Source organism: Primulina tabacum, chromosome 14, assembly GCF_025594145.1.
Source record: "Primulina tabacum isolate GXHZ01 chromosome 14, ASM2559414v2, whole genome shotgun sequence".
Taxonomy (NCBI): domain Eukaryota; kingdom Viridiplantae; phylum Streptophyta; class Magnoliopsida; order Lamiales; family Gesneriaceae; genus Primulina; species Primulina tabacum.
The window spans coordinates 37,024,049-37,044,499 of NC_134563.1; the positions used below are offsets into that span (position 1 = coordinate 37,024,049).

General features: G+C 35.4%; 3 protein-coding genes and 1 long non-coding RNA gene across 6 annotated transcripts; 2 read left to right on the forward strand and 2 right to left on the reverse strand.

Annotated features, from left to right (window-relative positions):
- The first annotated feature begins 4,788 nt into the window (after window positions 1–4,788).
- Window positions 4,789–7,621, forward strand: LOC142524445 (serpin-ZX-like). The gene is made up of 2 exons (XM_075628449.1): window positions 4,789–5,343; window positions 6,561–7,621. Exons 1-2 carry the CDS (start codon window positions 4,954–4,956, stop codon window positions 7,338–7,340), a joined length of 1,170 nt encoding a protein of 389 aa, XP_075484564.1. The 5' UTR covers window positions 4,789–4,953; the 3' UTR covers window positions 7,341–7,621.
- Window positions 7,622–10,448: 2,827 nt separating this feature from the next.
- LOC142523615 (mitogen-activated protein kinase kinase kinase 5-like) lies at window positions 10,449–14,516 on the forward strand. 2 transcript variants are annotated; one of them, XM_075627316.1, is made up of 11 exons: window positions 10,449–11,087; window positions 11,606–12,139; window positions 12,249–12,336; window positions 12,444–12,506; window positions 12,590–12,753; window positions 12,825–12,900; window positions 12,989–13,048; window positions 13,132–13,257; window positions 13,516–13,728; window positions 13,866–13,963; window positions 14,080–14,217. In XM_075627316.1, coding segments are annotated over exons 1-11 (1,806 nt in total). In that variant the 5' UTR covers window positions 10,449–10,704; the 3' UTR covers window positions 14,081–14,217. The 2 variants fall into 2 exon arrangements, with proteins under 2 accessions (XP_075483431.1, XP_075483430.1); XM_075627315.1 differs by having other exon boundaries at window positions 10,450–11,087; window positions 14,039–14,516.
- Window positions 11,887–13,698, reverse strand: LOC142523617 (uncharacterized). The gene is made up of 4 exons (XR_012814777.1): window positions 13,559–13,698; window positions 13,209–13,280; window positions 12,848–13,094; window positions 11,887–12,027 (listed from the first exon to the last, which is right to left on the reverse strand). It is a non-coding gene; the product is annotated as an uncharacterized LOC142523617 (long non-coding RNA).
- A 52-nt stretch (window positions 14,517–14,568) lies between the features above and the next one.
- LOC142523616 (origin of replication complex subunit 2) lies at window positions 14,569–19,409 on the reverse strand. 2 transcript variants are annotated; one of them, XR_012814776.1, is made up of 9 exons: window positions 19,192–19,409; window positions 18,520–18,749; window positions 18,294–18,400; window positions 18,041–18,173; window positions 17,406–17,700; window positions 16,639–16,866; window positions 15,973–16,555; window positions 14,722–15,030; window positions 14,569–14,622 (listed from the first exon to the last, which is right to left on the reverse strand). XR_012814776.1 is itself a non-coding variant. In XM_075627317.1 (7 exons), the coding sequence occupies exons 2-7, from the start codon at window positions 18,646–18,648 to the stop codon at window positions 16,359–16,361; spliced, it is 1,089 nt and encodes a 362-aa protein (XP_075483432.1). In that variant the 5' UTR covers window positions 18,649–18,749; window positions 19,192–19,409; the 3' UTR covers window positions 15,902–16,358. The 2 variants fall into 2 exon arrangements, 1 of the variants encoding a protein (XP_075483432.1); XM_075627317.1 differs by lacking the exons at window positions 14,569–14,622; window positions 14,722–15,030 and having other exon boundaries at window positions 15,902–16,555.
- Window positions 19,410–20,451: the final 1,042 nt, after the last annotated feature.

A 20,451-nucleotide genomic window follows, 5' to 3' on the forward strand; every position in this document is an offset into this window, starting at 1 on the left:
CAGATGTCTTCACAAAGCCCATGTCAAAAGCCTCACTGTCTCTTCTTCGTCTCAAACTTCGCCTCCAGCCCCGGCAAAGTTTGCGGCAGGGTATTAGCACAATTAATTCAGATCCACAGTTGGAGGAAAATACCATAACGATGAGAAGGAAAATACCATAATCAATGAAGATAATTATTGAAATACACACCATTCAAGAAACAGCGGGATTAGTGGAGATGATATGCCTTAGCTAAAGCCTTTCTTTATTCCTTAGCTAAAGCCTTTCTTTATTTACCTCATAAAGACTCTCTCTGTAGTAATATAAATGTTAGATGTAATTGGTTGTATGAGAACTGGTGCTCACGTTAAATAAAATAGAAGCAATAAAGCTTTTAACACCTTTGCCAAATTTCTTCAGATATGACGGGTGTGGTGTTGTTTATCAGGCAAGTTCTGAATCCTTTAGGTCAAACTTTCGATGACTAGTTCTGTAAGAGTAATATGTATCTGTGCTAGTTGTTATTACTTTCAATATTATGTTTTGTGTTACTTTTATATTTTATATTTTAAGAGGGGAAATTTAATTTCGGTGATGTATAATAGTTCAAGTAAACTCATATTCCATAATTCAATGATAGCAATACTATCTATGTGCCTCGAATAAACCAATCAAATTCCCTGACCAACGGTGAGTTGATTCTTTGGAAATAATACCATCACTCCATGCTAGCCAAATGCATGACTCTCCGTCACACATTCCACCGTTTTTTGAGTTAAAAGCTTGGAAAGATTGGTACCTTGGACCCCAACTAAGGTCGCAAGTGAACAACGTATTCCCGATAACCAGGGACGGAGCCATGATTTAAAATTAGCTGGGGCTAGCTCCGTCCCATGCTGTATTTAATAAAGTAAATAATTAACTAAAAATTTTAAAATAAAAAATATGTAAACATTGACTTAATGAAAACATAGAACAAGAGTATTTAATATTTAATACCTTCAAAAACATAGAACTAAAACACTACTGAAGTTGTGCTCTGCGATTCTTCTTAGAATAAAACTCGTAAATTATTAAATCATTATCAATTGTTTCAACCAAATCTCGTTCGATGTAGATTACCATAGAATCTCCGAAAAACTCTGCTTCCATCTTGTTACGAAGAGCTTTTTTAACAAGTTTCATTTATCAAAAATTCCTACAAAATTATATAAATTCGCATTTATATTTTCTATAGTATCTAAACATCCAAATAATAAATAATCAACACTAAAAATCGACAATCCCCAATATAAAATCTGAAAATTCGAAATAGTACTCAAATAAATTCCAAAAATTATCAATACCATCAATCGGCTCAAATATAGTATCTACAATCAACAATTTAATATATATATATTATCAGAATTCAAAAAACCAAAATACCCAAATTTCGTATACATAAAATATGAAATTACATTTAAATTCTAAATCTAACTAAGAACAACAAGAACGAACTGTAGAAAGTCTAACACTAAGATTTTCTCATGATTTTCGGTGAAAACGTCGACCGATGGACGACGGTTGATTTCAAGACGACAAAGAAACTTCGAAAATTTGGTATTAAAAGAAAGCTTATGTCGTGGGCTTTCCGAATCTACAATCGATTTTGAAAACTGACGACGATGATGAAGTTATGGCCATTTGAAATAATGAAAATTGTGATAGTTTGAGATAGAAGAATAGATATGACGCAACAGATAACTGAAAAGAGAGAGAAAAAACAGATTGGGCTTTGGGACTAATCAAATTTTTTTAAAAAAATAAAACATATTTATTCTTTTAAAAAAAAACTAGATGGGGCTAGAGCCCAACCCAGTCCCTTACATAGCTCCGCCCCTGCCGATAACACTTTCGCAAAACGACCATGTGAAATTTTGCCTGGAGGAAAGTTCATGATAACCGAGATCGTCGTTCTTTGATCTGCATCGAAGCTTCAATGGATCCGGTGAATCCCATGGGAGCCCACTGAAAATCACAACCGTGTATTTGTGGGTGACGCATCGGTTGCTTGGAGAATGGTGGCTAATAGAAAAACAACTGTGACCAAATTTTCAAGACTTGCATGGCCCATTTTTCTTTGTTTGAAGATTAATTATGTGTGATTATTTTGATGTGCCTCCATGCCCTTTTATAGTCTTTTTCCCTCAGTTTACAATTACTTCATTTGGGATTTTTTTTTTAATTTTGTGTTAGCCAAATAGCTTTGGTTTTGGAGATCAAGAAACTCCTTTTACTGTTGCTGCATTATGGAAAAATATTTCGGAAATATAGTTTTGATTTATCTGTAATGTAAGGAATTGATTGTGGTAAATTAACTATATATAGTTATAAATACTATATTTCGATTGTAAGAAATTCAATTCCTAATTACAAACAGTGTAATGATCACTTGTGAAAATAAAAATATTTATAGACTAGTATTTGTAATTTTTTTTAAAAAAATTAGGTCTTAATTATAACTTTTTACACAAATAACTTTTACAGAATTATTGGTGTATTCACTTTACAAATTCATGTGTATTTTCACAATTTAAAGCGAATTTAGCATATGTTTGATCCCCAAGAAAGCTCCCTCTAAAAGCAACTCCCTGATATCAGCTATCAACCTTCCATCTAGCCCCAAGTACTCTGAAGTATCAAGCACAGCTCTGGTCAGCTCCAAAGAAAAGAGAGAAGTCCAAACGTTGGCACTGTTACATAGTTTACAAAGCCACAACCCATGCAGAATGGCCCAGAGTTCATCCCTAAAAACTGAGCCTGGATTGCGAATAGGGCAAGCTCTAGCAGCCACAACCTGTCTAGAGCAATAACATATAATAGCCCAAATAAAAAAACAGCCCTTCGTAAAAAAACCTGCATCGACATGTAATCTAAAATGTCCCCAAGGAGGCTTCTCCCAATGAGTAATCCGACTATCTTCCAAGACAGAATTCTGTAGTGGGGAATTAATTTGGTACCTTTAAACTCCTTAACGAGAGAACAAACCCAATCAATATTCACAGGTTGAAAATGCGAGGAAGTATCGTACTTTCTTTTATACACATCTCCCCCCAAATCTCCCAAGACATAGCATAAAATAAACTCAAATCATCATGGAAAAATGACATATCCCATAAATGATATCTAAGAAGGACCTCTCGCGACTCAATCGAATAAAGACCCAAAAATTACCATTCTTCCAAACTGGCATGCTGACTGGGCAGAAAAAACGGTGCATTACTTATTGATGCCAAAGAAGATTGGCACATGGGATACGTACCTGGAACTGCCAAGTGGTATGAAATTGTGGACATCAGACTTTGGGTGGAATTGAGCCTATAGGCTCCAAATTAACTTCCACCAAGAGTGAATAGAACATGAAGATTGCACAAGATGGGATTGGAATACAACCGTTCTAATTGGAATTCGTTTCAAGTCTTTTCAGCATTGTTCTCACACACACTCCATAAAACTTTTCAGGGGGTTAGCCATCCGAAAATTTCCTCATAAGAAACTTGTCAGGGGTCAGTCATATTAGAATTTCCCCAAGTCTAGCACGTTTAATTGTATAGTTTTTATGTAATGAGCTACTAAAAAGAAGATGCATTTTCTTGTTATGAGTAGTACATATCAAATCTTTTAAATTCCTCTTCAACTACACAGTCTCATATCTGAACAGTTTTGGAATCCCTCACATTCCTGTGTGAGATCGGTTCATTCATGTTCTCTTCGCCCAGAAGCCTGCCAGGCCGCTCATTGTACGTGCAACCTTATGGCATCGGCGATCATCCCCCACCCTCTTCAACCCCGGGACTCACATGTCCATCAGCTTACGCTTGGTTCGTCTCCGAACAACACCGTACTAGGAGAGGTCGGCTCTGATACCAACTGTAATGCCCTAGATTCGACGACTGTCCTCACTTACCAAGACGATTCTTTCCAACGTACTTATGTCCTCACTCACACACACCCTAAGAAACTTCTCAAGGGATCACCTATCTTAGAATTTCCCTAAGTCAAGCACGCTTAACTGTGGAGTTCTTATGTGATTTTTCTTGTAAAATTCGACACAAGGGCTGCTTGAAGTGAAAAGCTGCTGGAAATTTTGCAACGCGGCGGCCAAAATATGGAGGGGTGATTTTAGGGTTTGAAAGTAGGGTTAGTTGTAATATAATTGGTATAATGAGCTTTTAATTAGAAATAATAAGATTGTGCGGGATTTTAGGTCCATTATATATTAAAGTAGTCCTGCTAAGCTCAAAAACACTCTCGTAAGATATTTCGTTTGAGTACGTTTTTGAAAATATTGTTCGAACCCTCAAAAAGTCCTCCAATTTGCTAAAAATTATATATTGATTTAAAATATAACTCGATGAGTAAAAATATCATACAAAAGCTCATTTTCAAAAATCTCACATATATAAATAATTATTTAATAAAAATATTTTTCCTTAACTAGTCTATGTTCTCCGTTCTTCGTTCGAATGTGAAATACAGCTAAAAACCCCAATAAATAAAATCTTAACAAACCATAAAATAAAACATTTATTCATGTCATGATCATATATTTAATGTATAAAAAATATTTTAACACATATTTTTAGCAAATATCTAAATTTGTATACATTCAAATTACGTACTTCGGATTTTTAAACCTTGCAGAAGTATTCGAAAAAAAATATATATTTTTAAATAAATTTATATATATGCTGTCAAATATCATTAAATACATATATTATTGATGAAATAACTATTTCATCAACTTCAAAGACTACGTGTTATTCATCCAAGAACCAATCCCTTGCTTGAATCCTGCTTCTTCCACATTAGCTCGAATTGATTCCTGTCACTGTTGATCGACAGCTACTTAACATCTAAGAAGTCCATTTTCACCTTCGTCTTCGAGTAACTTAATTTTCTCTCTGCAAGGAAACACCTTCAACAAGCGAACTATGGATCTGCGAGAATCAATCCTCAACCAAACTGACGTTTCTTTGTCTCTGGCGAAGCACGTGATCTCGGCCGAAGCCAAGGTCGCCAACCTTGTGTTCTCTCCGCTGTCAATTCATGTTGTTTTGGGCTTGATTACCGCCGGGTCAAATGGCCCGACCAGAGATCAGTTACTGGGATTTCTCAAGACAAAATCAGCGGAAGACCTTAATTCCTTATCGTCACAGCTTGTGAGTCTTTTGTTCGCCGACGGTGGGCCGCTTGGTGGGCCCCTGCTGTCTTTGGCTAACGGTGTTTGGGTTGATCAGAGTCTTAAATTTAAGCCCGATTTCAAGGAAATTGTAGATAACGTTTACAAGGCTGTTTCTAGACACGCTGATTTCCAGACCAAGGTTGGTTTTTTTCTTTTTCTTCATTGTTGATTTGGATTTGTAGAACTGTTAATTAAAACTTGTGTGTAGAGATCCAAATTCTTGGAGCCATTTGTTTGATTTTGCGATGCACTAAATATTTGGATTTAAGTTCAGGTTAATTTGTTTGGCAATGGTGGTGGATTTGCTTGAACTTAGGAACGAAATATATATCAGTTCGCGGAATATTTACAAATCGAGGACTGCGTATGCATGATATAATTGTTGCTGACCAAGGCAATCAAACTAAATTGTATGTCTGGAATCTGTAATGGAACAAAAATTATTTATATGAACAACTGAAGACTCCATGGTGTAATTTTTCATGTAGGATTTGAATAATGATGGTGTAATTTAATACGGAACCCTTCTACCACAGGGATCACTCATTCATGCGTTTTTCTGGCCAAATTCTATGTCCTCGAGGATTCTTGATTCTTAACATTTCCTTTTAAGCAAAGCAAGGATTCGAGTACTGGTCTTTGAACGCATTTATTGTTTTTCCAACTTCATAGTTCTATGGTCATAACCAGGCAAAAGACAAGATAATGGCTCAATGCTACTGACAAGTTGGTGGTCTGAAAACCATCTTTGCTAAAAGAATAATTGCTCAGCCTTATAGTTATAGTTCAATGACTCTGCAATTTATTTATAGAAGTAGAGAGAACAAAGAGTTGCAGCTCCTTGGGGTTGGATGAAGAGTTTCAAATAATCACTGAACTTTGCTGATCAATGTTGCTTGCTTGAGTTTCTGTTGAATGCATGCATGTGATCAAAATGAGTATATTAATTTGGTGTTCATTTAGCATATTTTGGAGGTCCACTTTTATATATTATCCTAGCGCATTTACTATTTTATGTTTTTCACTCACAACATTCAGGTTTCTGCGCATTAGTGAGCCTCGTTCATAGAGCTAAAGCTTAAGCTAGCTGCTTTTTAACTACAATATAATTGTTTGATGACTAAGTATGCAATTCCAAGCCCATTGTCTGCTAGAAATTATATCGTCATTTTCCACTAGTTGGTTGAATGCTACCAAACATGTTTAAAAAATGGTGCTTATATGCATTGTTAAGAGGCCACAGATGCAGATCAGAGAAATCAAATTGCTAATAAATATAATTTTGTTGTATATAGTTTGAAGAAATTGAATTTTGGTATGTGCTAATCATCACTTTTGTCCTTGAAATTTCTGAAGGCTGTCGAGGTAACAAATGAGGTGAATACATGGGCTAGCAAGGAAACAAATGGCCTGATTAAGGAAATTCTTCCACCCGGTTCAGTTGATGCTTCTACAAGGCTCATCTTTACAAATGCAGTGTACTTTAAAGGAGCCTGGAATGAAAAATTTGATGCGTCAAAAACAAAAGAGGATGAGTTTTTCCTCCAAGACGGCAGCTCAGTTCAGGTGCCATTCATGACCAGCAAGAAGAAGCAGTACATACGCGAGTTTGATGGTTTTAAAGTTTCGGCGCTATCCTACAAACAAGGTGAAGATAAACGTAAATTCACGATGTATTTCTTTCTTCCGGATGCCAAGGATGGGATTCTCACTTTGTTAGAGAAATTTGGTTCCACGTCTGGATTCATAGAACATCACCTTCCATATCAAAGAGTAGAAGTTGGTGATTTTCGCATTCCGAAATTCAAAATAGATTTTGGTTTTGAGGCATCTGAAATTTTCAAAGGACAAGGGCTCGTGTTACCCTTTACTGGTGATGGCCTCACCGAGATGGTGGATTCCCCGGTCAGCCAAAATCTTTACGTTTCAAGCATTTTCCACAAGTCATTTATTGAGGTGAATGAGGAAGGTACAGAAGCTGCAGCTGCTACTGCTGGTGTTGTTGCACTACGGGCATTGGTGATGAATGAGAAGTTGGACTTTGTGGCTGACCATCCGTTCTTGTTTGTTATACGAGAAGATGTAACGGGAGTGGTGTTGTTTGTTGGGCAAGTTATGAATCCTTTAGCTGGTTAGTAAAAAGATGGAGGCCGGTACACAGACTATATATGCACTGTTTGGACCTTTAGTTACGAGTTTGTTGATGAACATGCGCGATGGTTTCTACTTAACTTTTACCAGGATCTTGATACGTTGCGAGTGACATGTATGTTTGTACCCAGCTGTTTTTATACTGGTGATCACGTTCTGTGCTCTTCTCTTCTGATACACATGATGAACTTGAAATGGATACTGATGTGTTGAACTTTTATTTTCTTTCGGTGAATTGTTTTGTTCTGTAATAAAGATTTTTCATATCCATGCCCTTCCATTGGAGTATGTTAGAATATCTTGAGTTGAAGAAAAGTGGTGCGAGTGAAACGGAGTACAATGCAAGTGGGATTCAATTTCATTAAGAAAGTTGCCAAAACTCAGCAGGCTCATTTCAGAAACTTGGGTGTTAATTGAATGATCAATTTTCATTAAAATTTTGCGATGGCTATTGAAATGGTCGAGTTTGTTCCCGCAACAAATGTTTGATTAATTATGTTTTAATCATTTTTTGGGTGAGTAAATCACAAATCCAAGATTTTTAAATAATTAAAAGGGAAGAAAAAGTTTTCAAACCTCCAATTATGCGTGCATTCCTTGGTCAATGTCTTCACCAACTTCCGTTTCCGTGACCCAATCTTACTGCCACGTTGATTAGAAAATTAGCAGCATCCAATGTACGTGCAGTGCACTCGTGCTTCATTTTTTCCCACAATTCCTGTAAATGGTTTCACATTATTCATACCAAGTAAATGACATTTTATTTGTATGGGATAACATATAATAAAATATAATTATATAAATTGAAGAAAAATGGACCAAATATCGACTAATAATAAGATATATCTTCCTCTGAAAATATCATTGTATTTTTGAATTTTTAGATAAATTTATTATTGTAATTTATATTTTAATATAATTAATTCACACAAATATTATTTAACATAAAAAAATTTAATATGTATGCATTAGTCGTTTGTTGTGCTCGTAATCACTCTATTTGCAAACTAGTAATCTAAAGTGTCGTTGATGTTTACGAGACTTGAAAATACATTTTTAAATAAGATTATTCATCACACAATGATTAAGGATGAATTGTACTAAGGCAAAAACTTGTGTGAGACAATCTCACAGATCGTATTTTGTGAGACGAATATCTTATTTGTGTCATCACTGAAGCGTTGACCCGTCTCACAGATAAATATTCGTGAGACCGTCTTACAAGAGACCTACTCTTGTACTAATGTTCTACCGAATTAATTAAATATCGTTTCTTATAATAAGTTTTGTTTTTAAATGTGATTTTGATATATTTAAAATTAAAAGTACTGCACACGTGGCAGTAACAAAGAGAGTTTAATTTTTAAATTTTAAAAAAGAAGTTAAAAAATACTGTTTTATGTATAAAATCTTATCGTGCAACGGATTAATTAGTTTAGCAAGTAGGACATTAAGCACTGTACGTCGATGATCATACAATTTTTTCCAATTTTTATAATATACTGAGATGAGTAGTTTACTATTTTATTTTAAGAAAACCATCACCAAAACTAGGAAGGTAAGTGAATAGAGCTTGTTCGCGAATCTTTCGATTCGGATCGATAAATTATTTGATTTGTATTCGAATTTATCGAACTCTAACATGTTCGAGTTTTTATTTAGTCGAACTCGAGTCAAAATAATTTTATTCGATAATTCGAGAACCGTTCATAAGTCTTAATATTTTATTAATATATATATATATATATATGTCTCTTATCAAACGGTCTCACAGGTCTATATCCATGAGTCGAGTCGATCAAATTCATAAATATCACGAAAAATTAATATTTTTAATATAAAAGTAATATTTTTTCATTAGTTAGATCGGATCAGAAATCTATCTAATAAAATTGACCATTTAGATTGTCTCGTATGAGTTTTGTTTATACATATAAGCTGATAATAAACTTTAGATATTGTGTTGGACAAAATATAAATTTCATTTTTAGAAATTAATAATCAATATTTTGAAACAAATAAATAATTTTAATCAACTTATGATTCATATTTATATTTCAATTTAATTAATTAAATATGAAATAAACAATTAACTTGGTAGGTGATTGTTGGGTATAATTATGAACCAACCAAAACGTTAGGGAAAGAGTAAAATATACTATTATCTAATGTTATACGTAAAATAATAAGACACAAATTGCTCAGCATAGAAAGTCATTAATCCCTCCCCCAACTCCCAAAAAAAAAATCATTAATCAATTTAAATTTTAACCAAAAAGAATAATATATTTATTCAATTCATGAAAATTCATTAATCAATTTAAAATTTAAAAATATGCAAAAATCATTACCCGCGAAGTGTGGTTTATCTATATAACATGATTTGCAGGTTACTGAGTTACTTCGAGAGTTTACTCATTGCATATTGAATGATAGTGACCATCATTTTCATGTCATTAAAAAAATATAACATCGATGTTTCGTAATTTCTTCTTGTAATTTGATGAAACAGTTTCACATACGATTTCATCGACTAAAAAAGTTATCAAATTATATAATAAAAACAATTGAAGATGATATCTAATTAAATTTGATAATTTTAAAACAATTAAGTGAAGATAAATTCTTATTTTTTTAAAAAAAACTATGATATATATTTATAATTTTGATTATTTATATTGATTCGTAAAAAATAATTAATTATATTACTACTGCCTAGTTTAATAATATTATAAGGGTATGTTTGGTATGCGTGATAAGCAAATGATAGATTATTAAACTCATGTTTGTCTCATTTTTTATTGGTCCAATTAATCAAGAAGGTCATGATAAAAAAAACTCATATGGGTGAAAAGACATCTCATTGTTTTGGGAGGATTGAGAATCCAATTATATATCATTACCTTAAGTTTTGTCATCAATTCAATTAGTTATCCTATCATATACACCAAATATAGCCTAAGTTTATTTATTGTTGGATAATATATGAAGTTTATCTATCCTCGTGTTTAATTTCTTCATGTTAATAGTACGTTTTGCGTACAAGGGCAAGTCCCACACGGCAACATTTTGTCAACCTTGGCCTCTCCAACGAAATTTCATTAAAAGGAAAAAAAAACACACACAATCTTTTAATTCCTCACCATTGACTTTGATTGGTCTCAAACAAAAAATCACAAACTTTGAGCGTGTTTTTGACTCCAAATGTTTACTGAATGTGCATGTGAAGAAATGATATAGAGTTTGACCTTGTTTTCCTCTCTTCCCCATTCAACATTTCGTTATCCTGCGGGATTTTGCTCTTCTAGACTTTTAACTAATTCAAGAAAGATTCAAATTCAGTGTAACCATGCCTTCTCTTTGGAGTGCGTTTTCATCGTCTACTTCATCATCTTCTTCTACTTCTCCTGCAAATCCTTCATTGAAGAGCAAGAGCAAAAGCTCAAATGATATGCTCAAGAACTCGAGCAGTACTTGTGATCAGAATAAGAAGCTGAACCGACAAAGGAAATTGAGATATTTGAGGGATGATGAAGTGGGGCAGGGCAGGAGCAGCAGTCTTGATGGCTCTCAGTCGTGCCCTGTTTCTCCTGCTTCAGAGTTGCAGCCACGGACGCCCCACGGCGGTTTCAGTCACTGGTCCAACTCAGCCATCCCGCAACCGCTTCCCCTTCCTGAAGTGGCTTTTCAGTCTAGGCAGAATGATGGTTTGCATGGCTCTTCAGCTGCCAGGTCTGACTTTTTTTGTCTTGAATATTTTTTGATTGGATTGCATGATATTTAGAGATTGGTTCTGGGAATGGGCATGTGCTTGATTTGATTTTACTAGCACAAACATTACAGTTATTATTAATTAAAACCGAGTCTTGACTTGGAGCTTGAGAGAAGGTGAAAAAATATGATTTTAGCTATTTATTATGGAAATAAGCTTCAGATAAATATCAATTTTTAATAAAATAAACATTAGAAACAAGGATTTAAATCTTGAGTTAAATCGGGTGAGAATACGATCATACCATTTGCTTCCAATCAAAGGCCAAGAAAGCAAGGTATGTTGAGGCGACTGTTGTAGACCCGACCCCATGCCTGTGAAAAAGAATAAAGCTTGAAGGTATATTTGGTACATGCATTGGGGAGAAAATGAAGAGTGAATTAAGGATTCACGTTTCGAGTTCTCAAGCAGTCGGAGTATTAAAATTTCAACGATTATATAGAAGCATAAAAGTATTCCAATAATCTTCATCTTGCAGACATAGTTCACATCAAAATCTAGGAAAAACCACAGATGATTTTGCCATAAGAAGATCACGCATTTCTCCAACTTATCGTCGAAGAGGGTTGCGTCAACACCTAAATGTCGATACTGCACAAAACGACGACTTCCGAATACATTTCCCTGCAAGAAGTGCTCCGAGCAGTGGTTACTCTACTCCCATACCGAGCCGACAAAGACATAAAACCGTGGATCTTTTCCACCCCTCGTTTTATGTCTCATCAGCTTTAGAGGCTTCCACTTCTGACAGAATATCTGCAATCCTCGACCACTCTCCATTTCAGAACTCATCTGATGCCGAGAACTCAAGAAGTCGTGAGGGCGTTTTACTTCATTCACACAATAATGCAAATGTTCATGCGCTGCCTCTTCCACCAGCAGTATCAAGGCCACCACCTTCTACTCGGCATAGCATGAATAAATTAGATAGCTTGTCAGGTAAAGGGCAGTGGCAGAGGGGACGACCCATAGGCCGGGGAACATATGGGACTGTTTATGTTGCAACTCACTGGTATGCGTAAAAAATATTGTGGTTTCAAAAATATATATATAAATGGTTTTTTTTTTACTGTGATATTTTGATTCACTTGCTTTACGTTTGTTTGGCTTTGTTTCCGTAGTGAAACTGGAGCGACATGTGCGATGAAGGAAGTTGAGATTATTCCAGATGACCCTATATGTGCAGAATGCGTGAGGCAGTTGGAGCAGGTTATGAGATCATCTTCTTACTATTTTATATATATATATATATATATATATATATATATATATTACTACAGATGTTATGTATTATCTAATCTGTTTCTGGGAATCAGGAGATCAAATTTCTCAGGGAGTTGAAGCATCCAAACATAGTCCAATACTACGGTTGTGAAATTGTAAGCAAATATCAGTTCCTCGATGCTTCTCTAGTTACTCAGACTCAACAAACAAATTGACCGAGAAGATGTAATTTCTGTAGATTGAGGACCGATTGTGCATATATTTGGAGTACGTTCACCCTGGATCGATAAATAAATATGTTCGTGAACATTGTGGGACTATGACTGAAAGTATTGTTCGCAATTTCACCCGTCACATGCTTTCAGGATTGGCTTACTTGCATGGCTCAAAGATGATACACAGGTGACGGTTAGTTTAGGACTTGGGTATTCTAAATTTTGAATAATCCTGAAGTTTCTATATGACTAAAACAGGGACATTAAAGGGGCAAACTTACTTGTGGATACATCTGGTGTCGTGAAGCTTGCTGATTTTGGATTGGCAAAACATGTAAGCTTTCATAACTTAAAATTTAACTTGTTTTCAAGCTTCTAATGAATTATAGTGACCTGTTTGTGGCTCTTGTTTGTTCTTCTAGCTTACAGGGCACCATATTGAACTTTCATTGAAGGGTACCCCACATTGGATGGCTCCAGAGGTATATCAAGTCCCGTTTAGGATACTCTCACTGCCTTCTTGCTGACCTAAATTTCCAAATATTTGATGAAATGAGTCTCGCAGGTACTACAGGCTGTGATGCGAAAAGATGCTAATCCAGAACTGGCCTACGGAGTGGACATATGGAGCATTGGTTGTACCGTCATTGAGATGCTGACAGGAAATCCTCCTTGGAGTGAACATAATGGTGTAAGTAGTTGAATCACCTCAATCTGCACGCAAGAAAATTATCAGACCACAAACCCGAGAGTGGAACTCAAATTCACATTTTGTCCTATCAGGTGTGAAAGCGATATCAAACAAGTTTTGATATTTCATGCCGTGAATGTGGTCTTGAGGAAAACGAACGTGTTCATGTCGGATCACTATGTGATCCTTTAAAATATGCTGTTGAAGCTAAGGTTGTGAAATTCGAGTCTTGAGTCGTGAAGTACGTTTTGGTGGCAGGTACAAGCAATGTTCAATGTATTGAACAAAACACCACCCATACCGGAAGCACTGTCCGCAGAAGGGAAGGATTTCCTGCAATGGTGTTTTCAGAGAAAACCTGAAGATCGACCATCGGCGGTTAAGCTGCTCGAGCATCCTTTCTTACGAAGCTCCCAGGATCAGAATAATGTTGGAGGGTTTCCTCAAGAATTTTCAGGGATGAGAGTACCTGTAAGATTCACACACACACGAACTAAACCATGGATTCTATACCTGAATATGAAATCACAAGTTCTTGTTGAAATTTCCCTTATGACTTCTCTTTTTTGTCTGAAACTCAAAATTTTAAAGTGAGCTGTATCATTCAGGATATACAGAGTCCAAGTGGCTGGACTAAACGGAACAAGGATGCGGTCCAGCCATCATCGGCTCCAAGGATACAGCAAGGGAAACTGCCACTTAACTGGTATGTTTCATCCCGCTCTTTTGTTTTGCAGACAGTTGAATAACTTGGTTTTCTTGAACTGAAATCTGATTACAGTTTTGGTGACAAAAACCGACATTCTTTTACTGAATCCATAGAAACTGGAGTTGCATCTAATTTGTCTCCTCGTTCAACGCTTGAAGTCCTTTCTGGTATATCTTCACCAGACCTAAATCGTGGTTCAAATATTACAAGCCCTTCAAACATTCAAAACAATTCGCTTTTGAGACCTGGGATCGACAGCGTATCTGTTTTTCCATGGAGGAGAAACCTCAGTAATCTAATACCAAAAATGGCAGAAAGAAAAAAATAATAAGCACTGCAATCAACGGCCAGAAATTATTAGCTATTCCTTTTCCCCATCATTCGTATTCAGGTTCCCCCTTGCATGTATTCTTTCTAACTTTGTTAAAATTTCTCAATGTTAAAACATTGAATCAAGTCTATATTGTAATACATGAGTTGCTTTGCTCAAACAGATAAGATTGTTTGTAAATTTGATCTTAGAATTTTATAGTCATTACCTCATTATCTTGCTGCCGGATCAGAATTCAATGATATCTGCACAAACTCATTCAACAATAGTGAAGAGAACATTTGATATATCCCCTGCCTAACAATATAAACTGCAGCTATGAGTCCTGCGACCCAAAAACAATTCTTCCCTCACTTCCATAACTAGTTTAACAGAAGGTTGGTGAAAGTTGAGAACCTAGCGGAAAATGAGAATTTTCAGATACCAAACAAATGAAGAGAATGAACAAAGAGATGAACCACAGTCATCATCCAGCAACTGAATGTAGGAAGTACTTCCGACATCAAAAGCAAATTCTTGTATTTCCTGAGTTCTGCTGTAAGTTCAATGTTAATCTGACTTATAAAGGCTTCATCTCTAATGATTGTGAAGAGGGCGTTTCATTTTGAGAAGATGGGAAACACCTGCAATCATTGGAATCTACTGTTGGGGACACCAGTTTTTGCAAGTGCATTCTCCCATTTTCATCTAGTAAGACAAAGCATGGGACGTACTTGATGTCATAGTGGAGCAGCTGCATGAAGCGAACACAGAGTAATGAAGCAATCAAGATAATATAAAACAAACAGACTACTCAATACCCAACAGAGGAGAAATTTCTTCATAAGCAAAGGCTGACTCTATTAAAAAATAAAAGACAGTTTAAATTCAATTAAGCAAAGGATAGTATATTTAATAGAAATTCATCCAAAAGTCCTCAGAACCAAGATAAATTTACAGGTAGTGAACCTCAAAGATTTTGTTCACAAAAATAATTAAACAATAGTTACTGGAAGAAAAAGATTTTATTCTAGCCTAAACAAATTACAAAAAAAAGATCGCTAACAAACTCGAAAAATAATAAATTTTGGCCAAAAGTTGCCCCAAGAAACAGACATCATATTGCAAAATATCATTCCAGAGAGACATTTATCTTCTTAGAAAATACATCCCAGAATATCATTTGCTAAGGGTAAGAGACATATATCTAATTATTCTGTTTCACACCTTAATGATAAGTAGTCACCAAAACATACTTCACGGCTCAAGACTCGAATTTCACAACCTTAGCTTCAACAGCATATTTTAAAGGATCACAATCAGTGGTCCACAACATGAACACGTTCTTTTTCCTCAAGACCACATTCACGGCATGAAATATCAAAAGTTAAAACTCTAAATTGGATCCAGATACTTTATTACATTCATTCAGATATTCGGGGACCAGCTAAAGTTAAAACTCTAAATTGGATCCAGATACTTTATAACCTTCATTGTCGATTTCTTTAGAGAAGTTTGGGTTTACATATGAAGCAAAAAAAAGATGAGGCATATAAAATTTTTAAACAATGGAAAGCTTAGGTAGAAAAATCAAACCGGGAAGAGATTTAAGACACTGAGAACTAATAATGAACTAGAGCACCTTGAATATGAGTTTACAGATTTTGTAAAGATCAAGGGATAGCAAGACACAAACCAGTAAGACACGTGCCTCAATAGAACGATACTGCGGAATGTATGAATCGAACAATACTTGAAAGAGTTTGATGTATGCTCAATCATGCTAACTAAGGTAAGCATTTTGGGGGAGAAGTCGTACATCTAATCAATAGAAGTCCTTCTACAACATTAGATTTCAAAGCACCCAAAAAAGTCCTTATATGATGATTAATACAATACAGTATTATGGAAATCGGTGCAAATAATGCAGTTTTGATCGAAAGCATGACTTCATCCAGCACAAAAGCACAGTGCTTCAAGACTTGAAACTCCTTCAGAATGATACTGGATCACTACTCATATCCTGGTGTCTAAAATTCCGGATCCAATTTGATGGTCATGAAAATTGCCAAGGAACTTTTATTAGCTCATCTCTTTAACGAGTTTTTCAAGTGCTTCACTTGTGAGAGGAATGTATAAGCAATCTTCACCATCTGAATTTCTTTTATTTTTGACCAATTCATGGTCTTTGAATTCTGTCAAATGAGCATTCAGAGTAATTTGACTGCTCACTATAAAGCGTTCACGACATATTGTGTAAAGATTATTGAACGGCATCCCTGGGAAGAGGAACAAACAATTATTGGTTTGATAAGGAAAAAATGACATTTCAATTAAACATATGTTTGATGTGAACACTTGCCTTCTTCATCAGGATGGGACAGCTGATGGTTGGCCAAAACTTTAAAAACGCTCTGAGCATTGGGTGTTAAACTCTGTAAGACTATTGAAGCAGTCTTCACATTTTGCGCACTGCCACTGTGTGCGAGTATCAAAGGGAAAAACATTCCTTCAACCTTGTAAGGTGCATAAGTAGGAACATGGAACCAGTACCAATTGAACTGTGTTTGAACCATTTTTTTGTCCCACACTGGAAAAAGAATTATAATATACTTAGAAGAGGGACTCACATGATATGTACATAATAGAATGTTGACAAACAAAAAACCCTAATGAATCATAATTTGCTTCCTTGGTTTTCTTTTCACCTTCATACACCCCAATATGACCCAGACTCCAGATTTAATGCTCAACTCCTGTGAAACCAACTGCTACACCAATGGACTGATTTTATGTTCAGTCACTGGCTTTATAATGGTTTTTTTTTTTTTTCAAAAACAGGCTTTATATTGGTTTTGGTATTAGGAAAAAGATACCAGAATTAAAATTCAGGGATCAAAACAATTTCTCAGTGAATATAGACTTTCACATAGCATTGAAAGAGAAACCCTCTAGCAACCTGACTATGAAACTTTCTACAAAACAGCTGGAACCAAAAATAAACGACTGCAGAAACTCAAGTAAGCCATTAAGTTTGAAGCTCTCAATAAGGTAAAGAAAAGTCACATGTCCGCAGCCATGGCAAAACTATCTAGTACTAGATAACTAGTAATGATCAGATGAACTTACAGAGAGGTGCATTCACATGATCAATGGAAGCAACCATACGGATATGAGAACAACCTGCAATCCTCGCAAGATATTGTTGAGTCTCGGAATCACGAAGGCCAGGTCCATCTATATTGTTAACTATGATACACACAAAGCATTCATCACTTCCTAAATGTGGTCCATCGAGAAATGAAATAAGGTCATCCATGGAGCGAGTATTAAATGGTTGCTTGTTCTCAGGATGCTTTCCCAAAGTATTTTTTTGCAGCATTTTCAATTGATCCCACAGGAGTTCAGCTAAAGTTGCCACAGCCTACATATTGCACATCAATGAACTGGTGAGCATCAAAAGGAAACTGATTTTGTCTACACCATCGTATGAATTTTCTTGATTAAAATCTTTGCATTTCTACAGATGTTTATAGTCACTACATAAGGAACTAGAAGCTGAGTATCTTATTATGATCACAAGTTATGACAAACAAGTTGTGAAAGAACAAGTACCCGAACATTTCTACAGATGTTTATAGTCACTACATAAGGAACTAGAAGCTGAGTATCTTATTATGATCACAAGTTATGACAAACAAGTTGTGAAAGAACAAGTACCCGAACGATGGCTGATACAAAAATTCTGAGATTAAAATCCATACCTGTTTGAGATTGACTGATTGAAGATATCCATTGATTACAATAACAGAATAATCCCTCAACGTTGTTGATGCGAAATCCTCTATCAATGCTTTCTTTGACCCAAACCCATACATCAAAAGCCCAAATCCACATCTTTTATAGAGAAGTAGAGAGGTTTGGGTTATTATACTCAAATATTCGAAAAGGAAGCACCCTCAAGAAAAATGCCACAACTTTGGAAAAGCAGGAGATATCAAAATCTAGTGAGAGTACCTCAATACAAAAACCCATTCTTTGTACGAATCCTTATAACTGTGTACTAAATTACTAATTTCTTTCTCGTGCTTCTCATCAATGTTAGCATATGCTTCTCTTAGCTCCTGCAAACATAATAGAAATTCTAATTCTTTTATGTGGTTTATTCAAATCTCAGAATAAATGACATGGTAGGTCAACAATATTTGTGTCAGCCAGCTCAACATGAAATTAAACAAAAGACCTGTTCGTCCACGAGATTGATATCTGAAACTTTGCGCGCAGATTTTTTACCCGAGTTGCGTAGTTCTTTAGCTAAAAAGTAGTTTCTCGAGAACCCAAAATCATCCTCTTCCATGTCATTTGATGCCATGCAGCGAATCCAAATGTGTGCCCAAATTATTTTCCGCACGTTTACAGATCAGATTCCAGTTCAAGAAAGTGAGAACGATTCCACAAATTTCACGGCTTCACCTTCTCAAACCAAAACAGTAAAGAGAACGATTCCACGAATTTCAGATGCAAATAAGCACCTATATATAAAAAAGCTGCAAAAATATATACTGGATGATCGAAGTTAGAGGAGATAAAGCCTAAATCTTGATTCCTTGGTTACGGACTCTAGCATCATTATATATATTTTAACACAAGCATCCTTTTTCCTAAAAAGTTATCAGAAAAGCAGCTATTCATTGCAGTTGACCTGAACTCTAACACCCAATATTTAGCTAACCAACAGTTACCCATTCTAGAGGAGCAAAACAAGACGCAGCCAGAAATGGCTGTTCCCAAAAAAAAAAAAAAGCAACTTTTTTGCCCCGTGTACACTAATTCGCACTAGGAACATGTTCCTCATTTGCATCTAAAAATGGTGAAGAATCTTAAGCCGTGAAATTTACACTATAAAGATTATTACCTCGGGAAACCACTTATCATTTTCAGCATCAGCCATGACAAAATTAAGCCAATCAGAATTCCTGTTCTCAACTTCAATGACAAAATTGAGAAAGGAATTGCACAGGCTACACTTTGGTGAATAAAACTCAAGAACCGTGGCCTCGTTTCCACTTGCAAATGCTCTCTGCTTCGGCTCACCTTGCTCTTCAGGGCACAAAAACCTCTCTCTTTGGGCCGTGGCATTGGGTTAGATAAATAATAATTTAACTAGAAGCTTGGGCTTATTGGGTCATTTGATAAAGGGCCAAAACGCCCATGCATAGCCCTATATTACAAATTGGGTTATTTTTATCTTACTTTTGGCCAAAATATCAGGCCCAATCGCAACCGATCAATTTGCTTAATCATGACAACATTAACACGTGAAATTCACGTTTAGTACAGTATGACACGGCTTAGTACATAATTAGTTTCAATTGAATTTTTATTGTACTTCAATTCCATCACACACTTCATTCTCATCGTAAAAATGAGTGAATATATTCCTAATCTAATATCAATATAAAACTCAACATACGGAAAACAAAAAAGTCCGCCTAAACCAATTTGATTTAGTGACACCGTACTCTCACTGATACGAGAAAGACACGGATTCGAGTCTTCCCCACCCCGAATAAATAATAATGACAAAGTAGTGTGGTGGACAAACAACGTCCATATTTTCTCATACACGTTTAGAATGTGGTGTAGGCATAGTTTAATGTCCAAATCCAGAAATAATGTTGATTTCATATGCCGACATGATGATAAATAAAGAGTAAAGTACGTAAATTCCCCTTTGATATGATATTAAACGTGTTTTTTCTACCTACGAACGACATGGTGTTTGTTGTCACATTCCCATCTACCACCACCAATTATCACACCACATTGAACTTAAAGCTAGCTAGCTACACGTCCGTCCAATCAAAATCAGATCTTTTATATATAATTTGTGATTTTTTTTAAAAAAAATATATAAATAATCAACATTCTGATTAATTTCTTTCATCAATATCTCATAAACCATTCGATGAGTGAAGAATCAACCATATAAATTTTTTTTATATACAATCGATGACTCCTTTCAAGTGAAATACACAACTTCATGAATACGGATACAGAAAAATTTTAAGCATGTGTACGAGACAAACCTTCCCAGGTCTGAAAATTGTCGCACGTTGCGATTTGCACGTGAATAGTTTTATAATGGAGTGGGAAGTCTTCGAGTTAACTGTTA

Bases quoted from the DNA above. Each gene is read 5' to 3' on its own strand.
- LOC142524445 (XM_075628449.1), top strand. From the start codon at position 4,954: ATGGATCTGCGAGAATCAATCCTCAACCAAACTGACGTTTCTTTGTCT. The intron at 5,344-6,560 runs GTTGGTTTTTTT...AAATTTCTGAAG, and splicing joins ACGCTGATTTCCAGACCAAG to GCTGTCGAGGTAACAAATGA.
- LOC142523615 (XM_075627315.1), top strand. From the start codon at position 10,705: ATGCCTTCTCTTTGGAGTGCGTTTTCATCGTCTACTTCATCATCTTCT. The intron at 12,754-12,824 runs GTGACGGTTAGT...TGACTAAAACAG, and splicing joins GGCTCAAAGATGATACACAG to GGACATTAAAGGGGCAAACT. The intron at 13,258-13,515 runs GTAAGTAGTTGA...TTTTGGTGGCAG, and splicing joins CTTGGAGTGAACATAATGGT to GTACAAGCAATGTTCAATGT.
- LOC142523616 (XM_075627317.1), bottom strand. From the start codon at position 18,648: ATGGCATCAAATGACATGGAAGAGGATGATTTTGGGTTCTCGAGAAAC. The intron at 18,401-18,519 runs GTCTTTTGTTTA...TTATGTTTGCAG, and splicing joins TCAATCTCGTGGACGAACAG to GAGCTAAGAGAAGCATATGC. The intron at 16,867-17,405 runs GTAAGTTCATCT...TTCTTTTTCCAG, and splicing joins TCATGTGAATGCACCTCTCT to TGTGGGACAAAAAAATGGTT.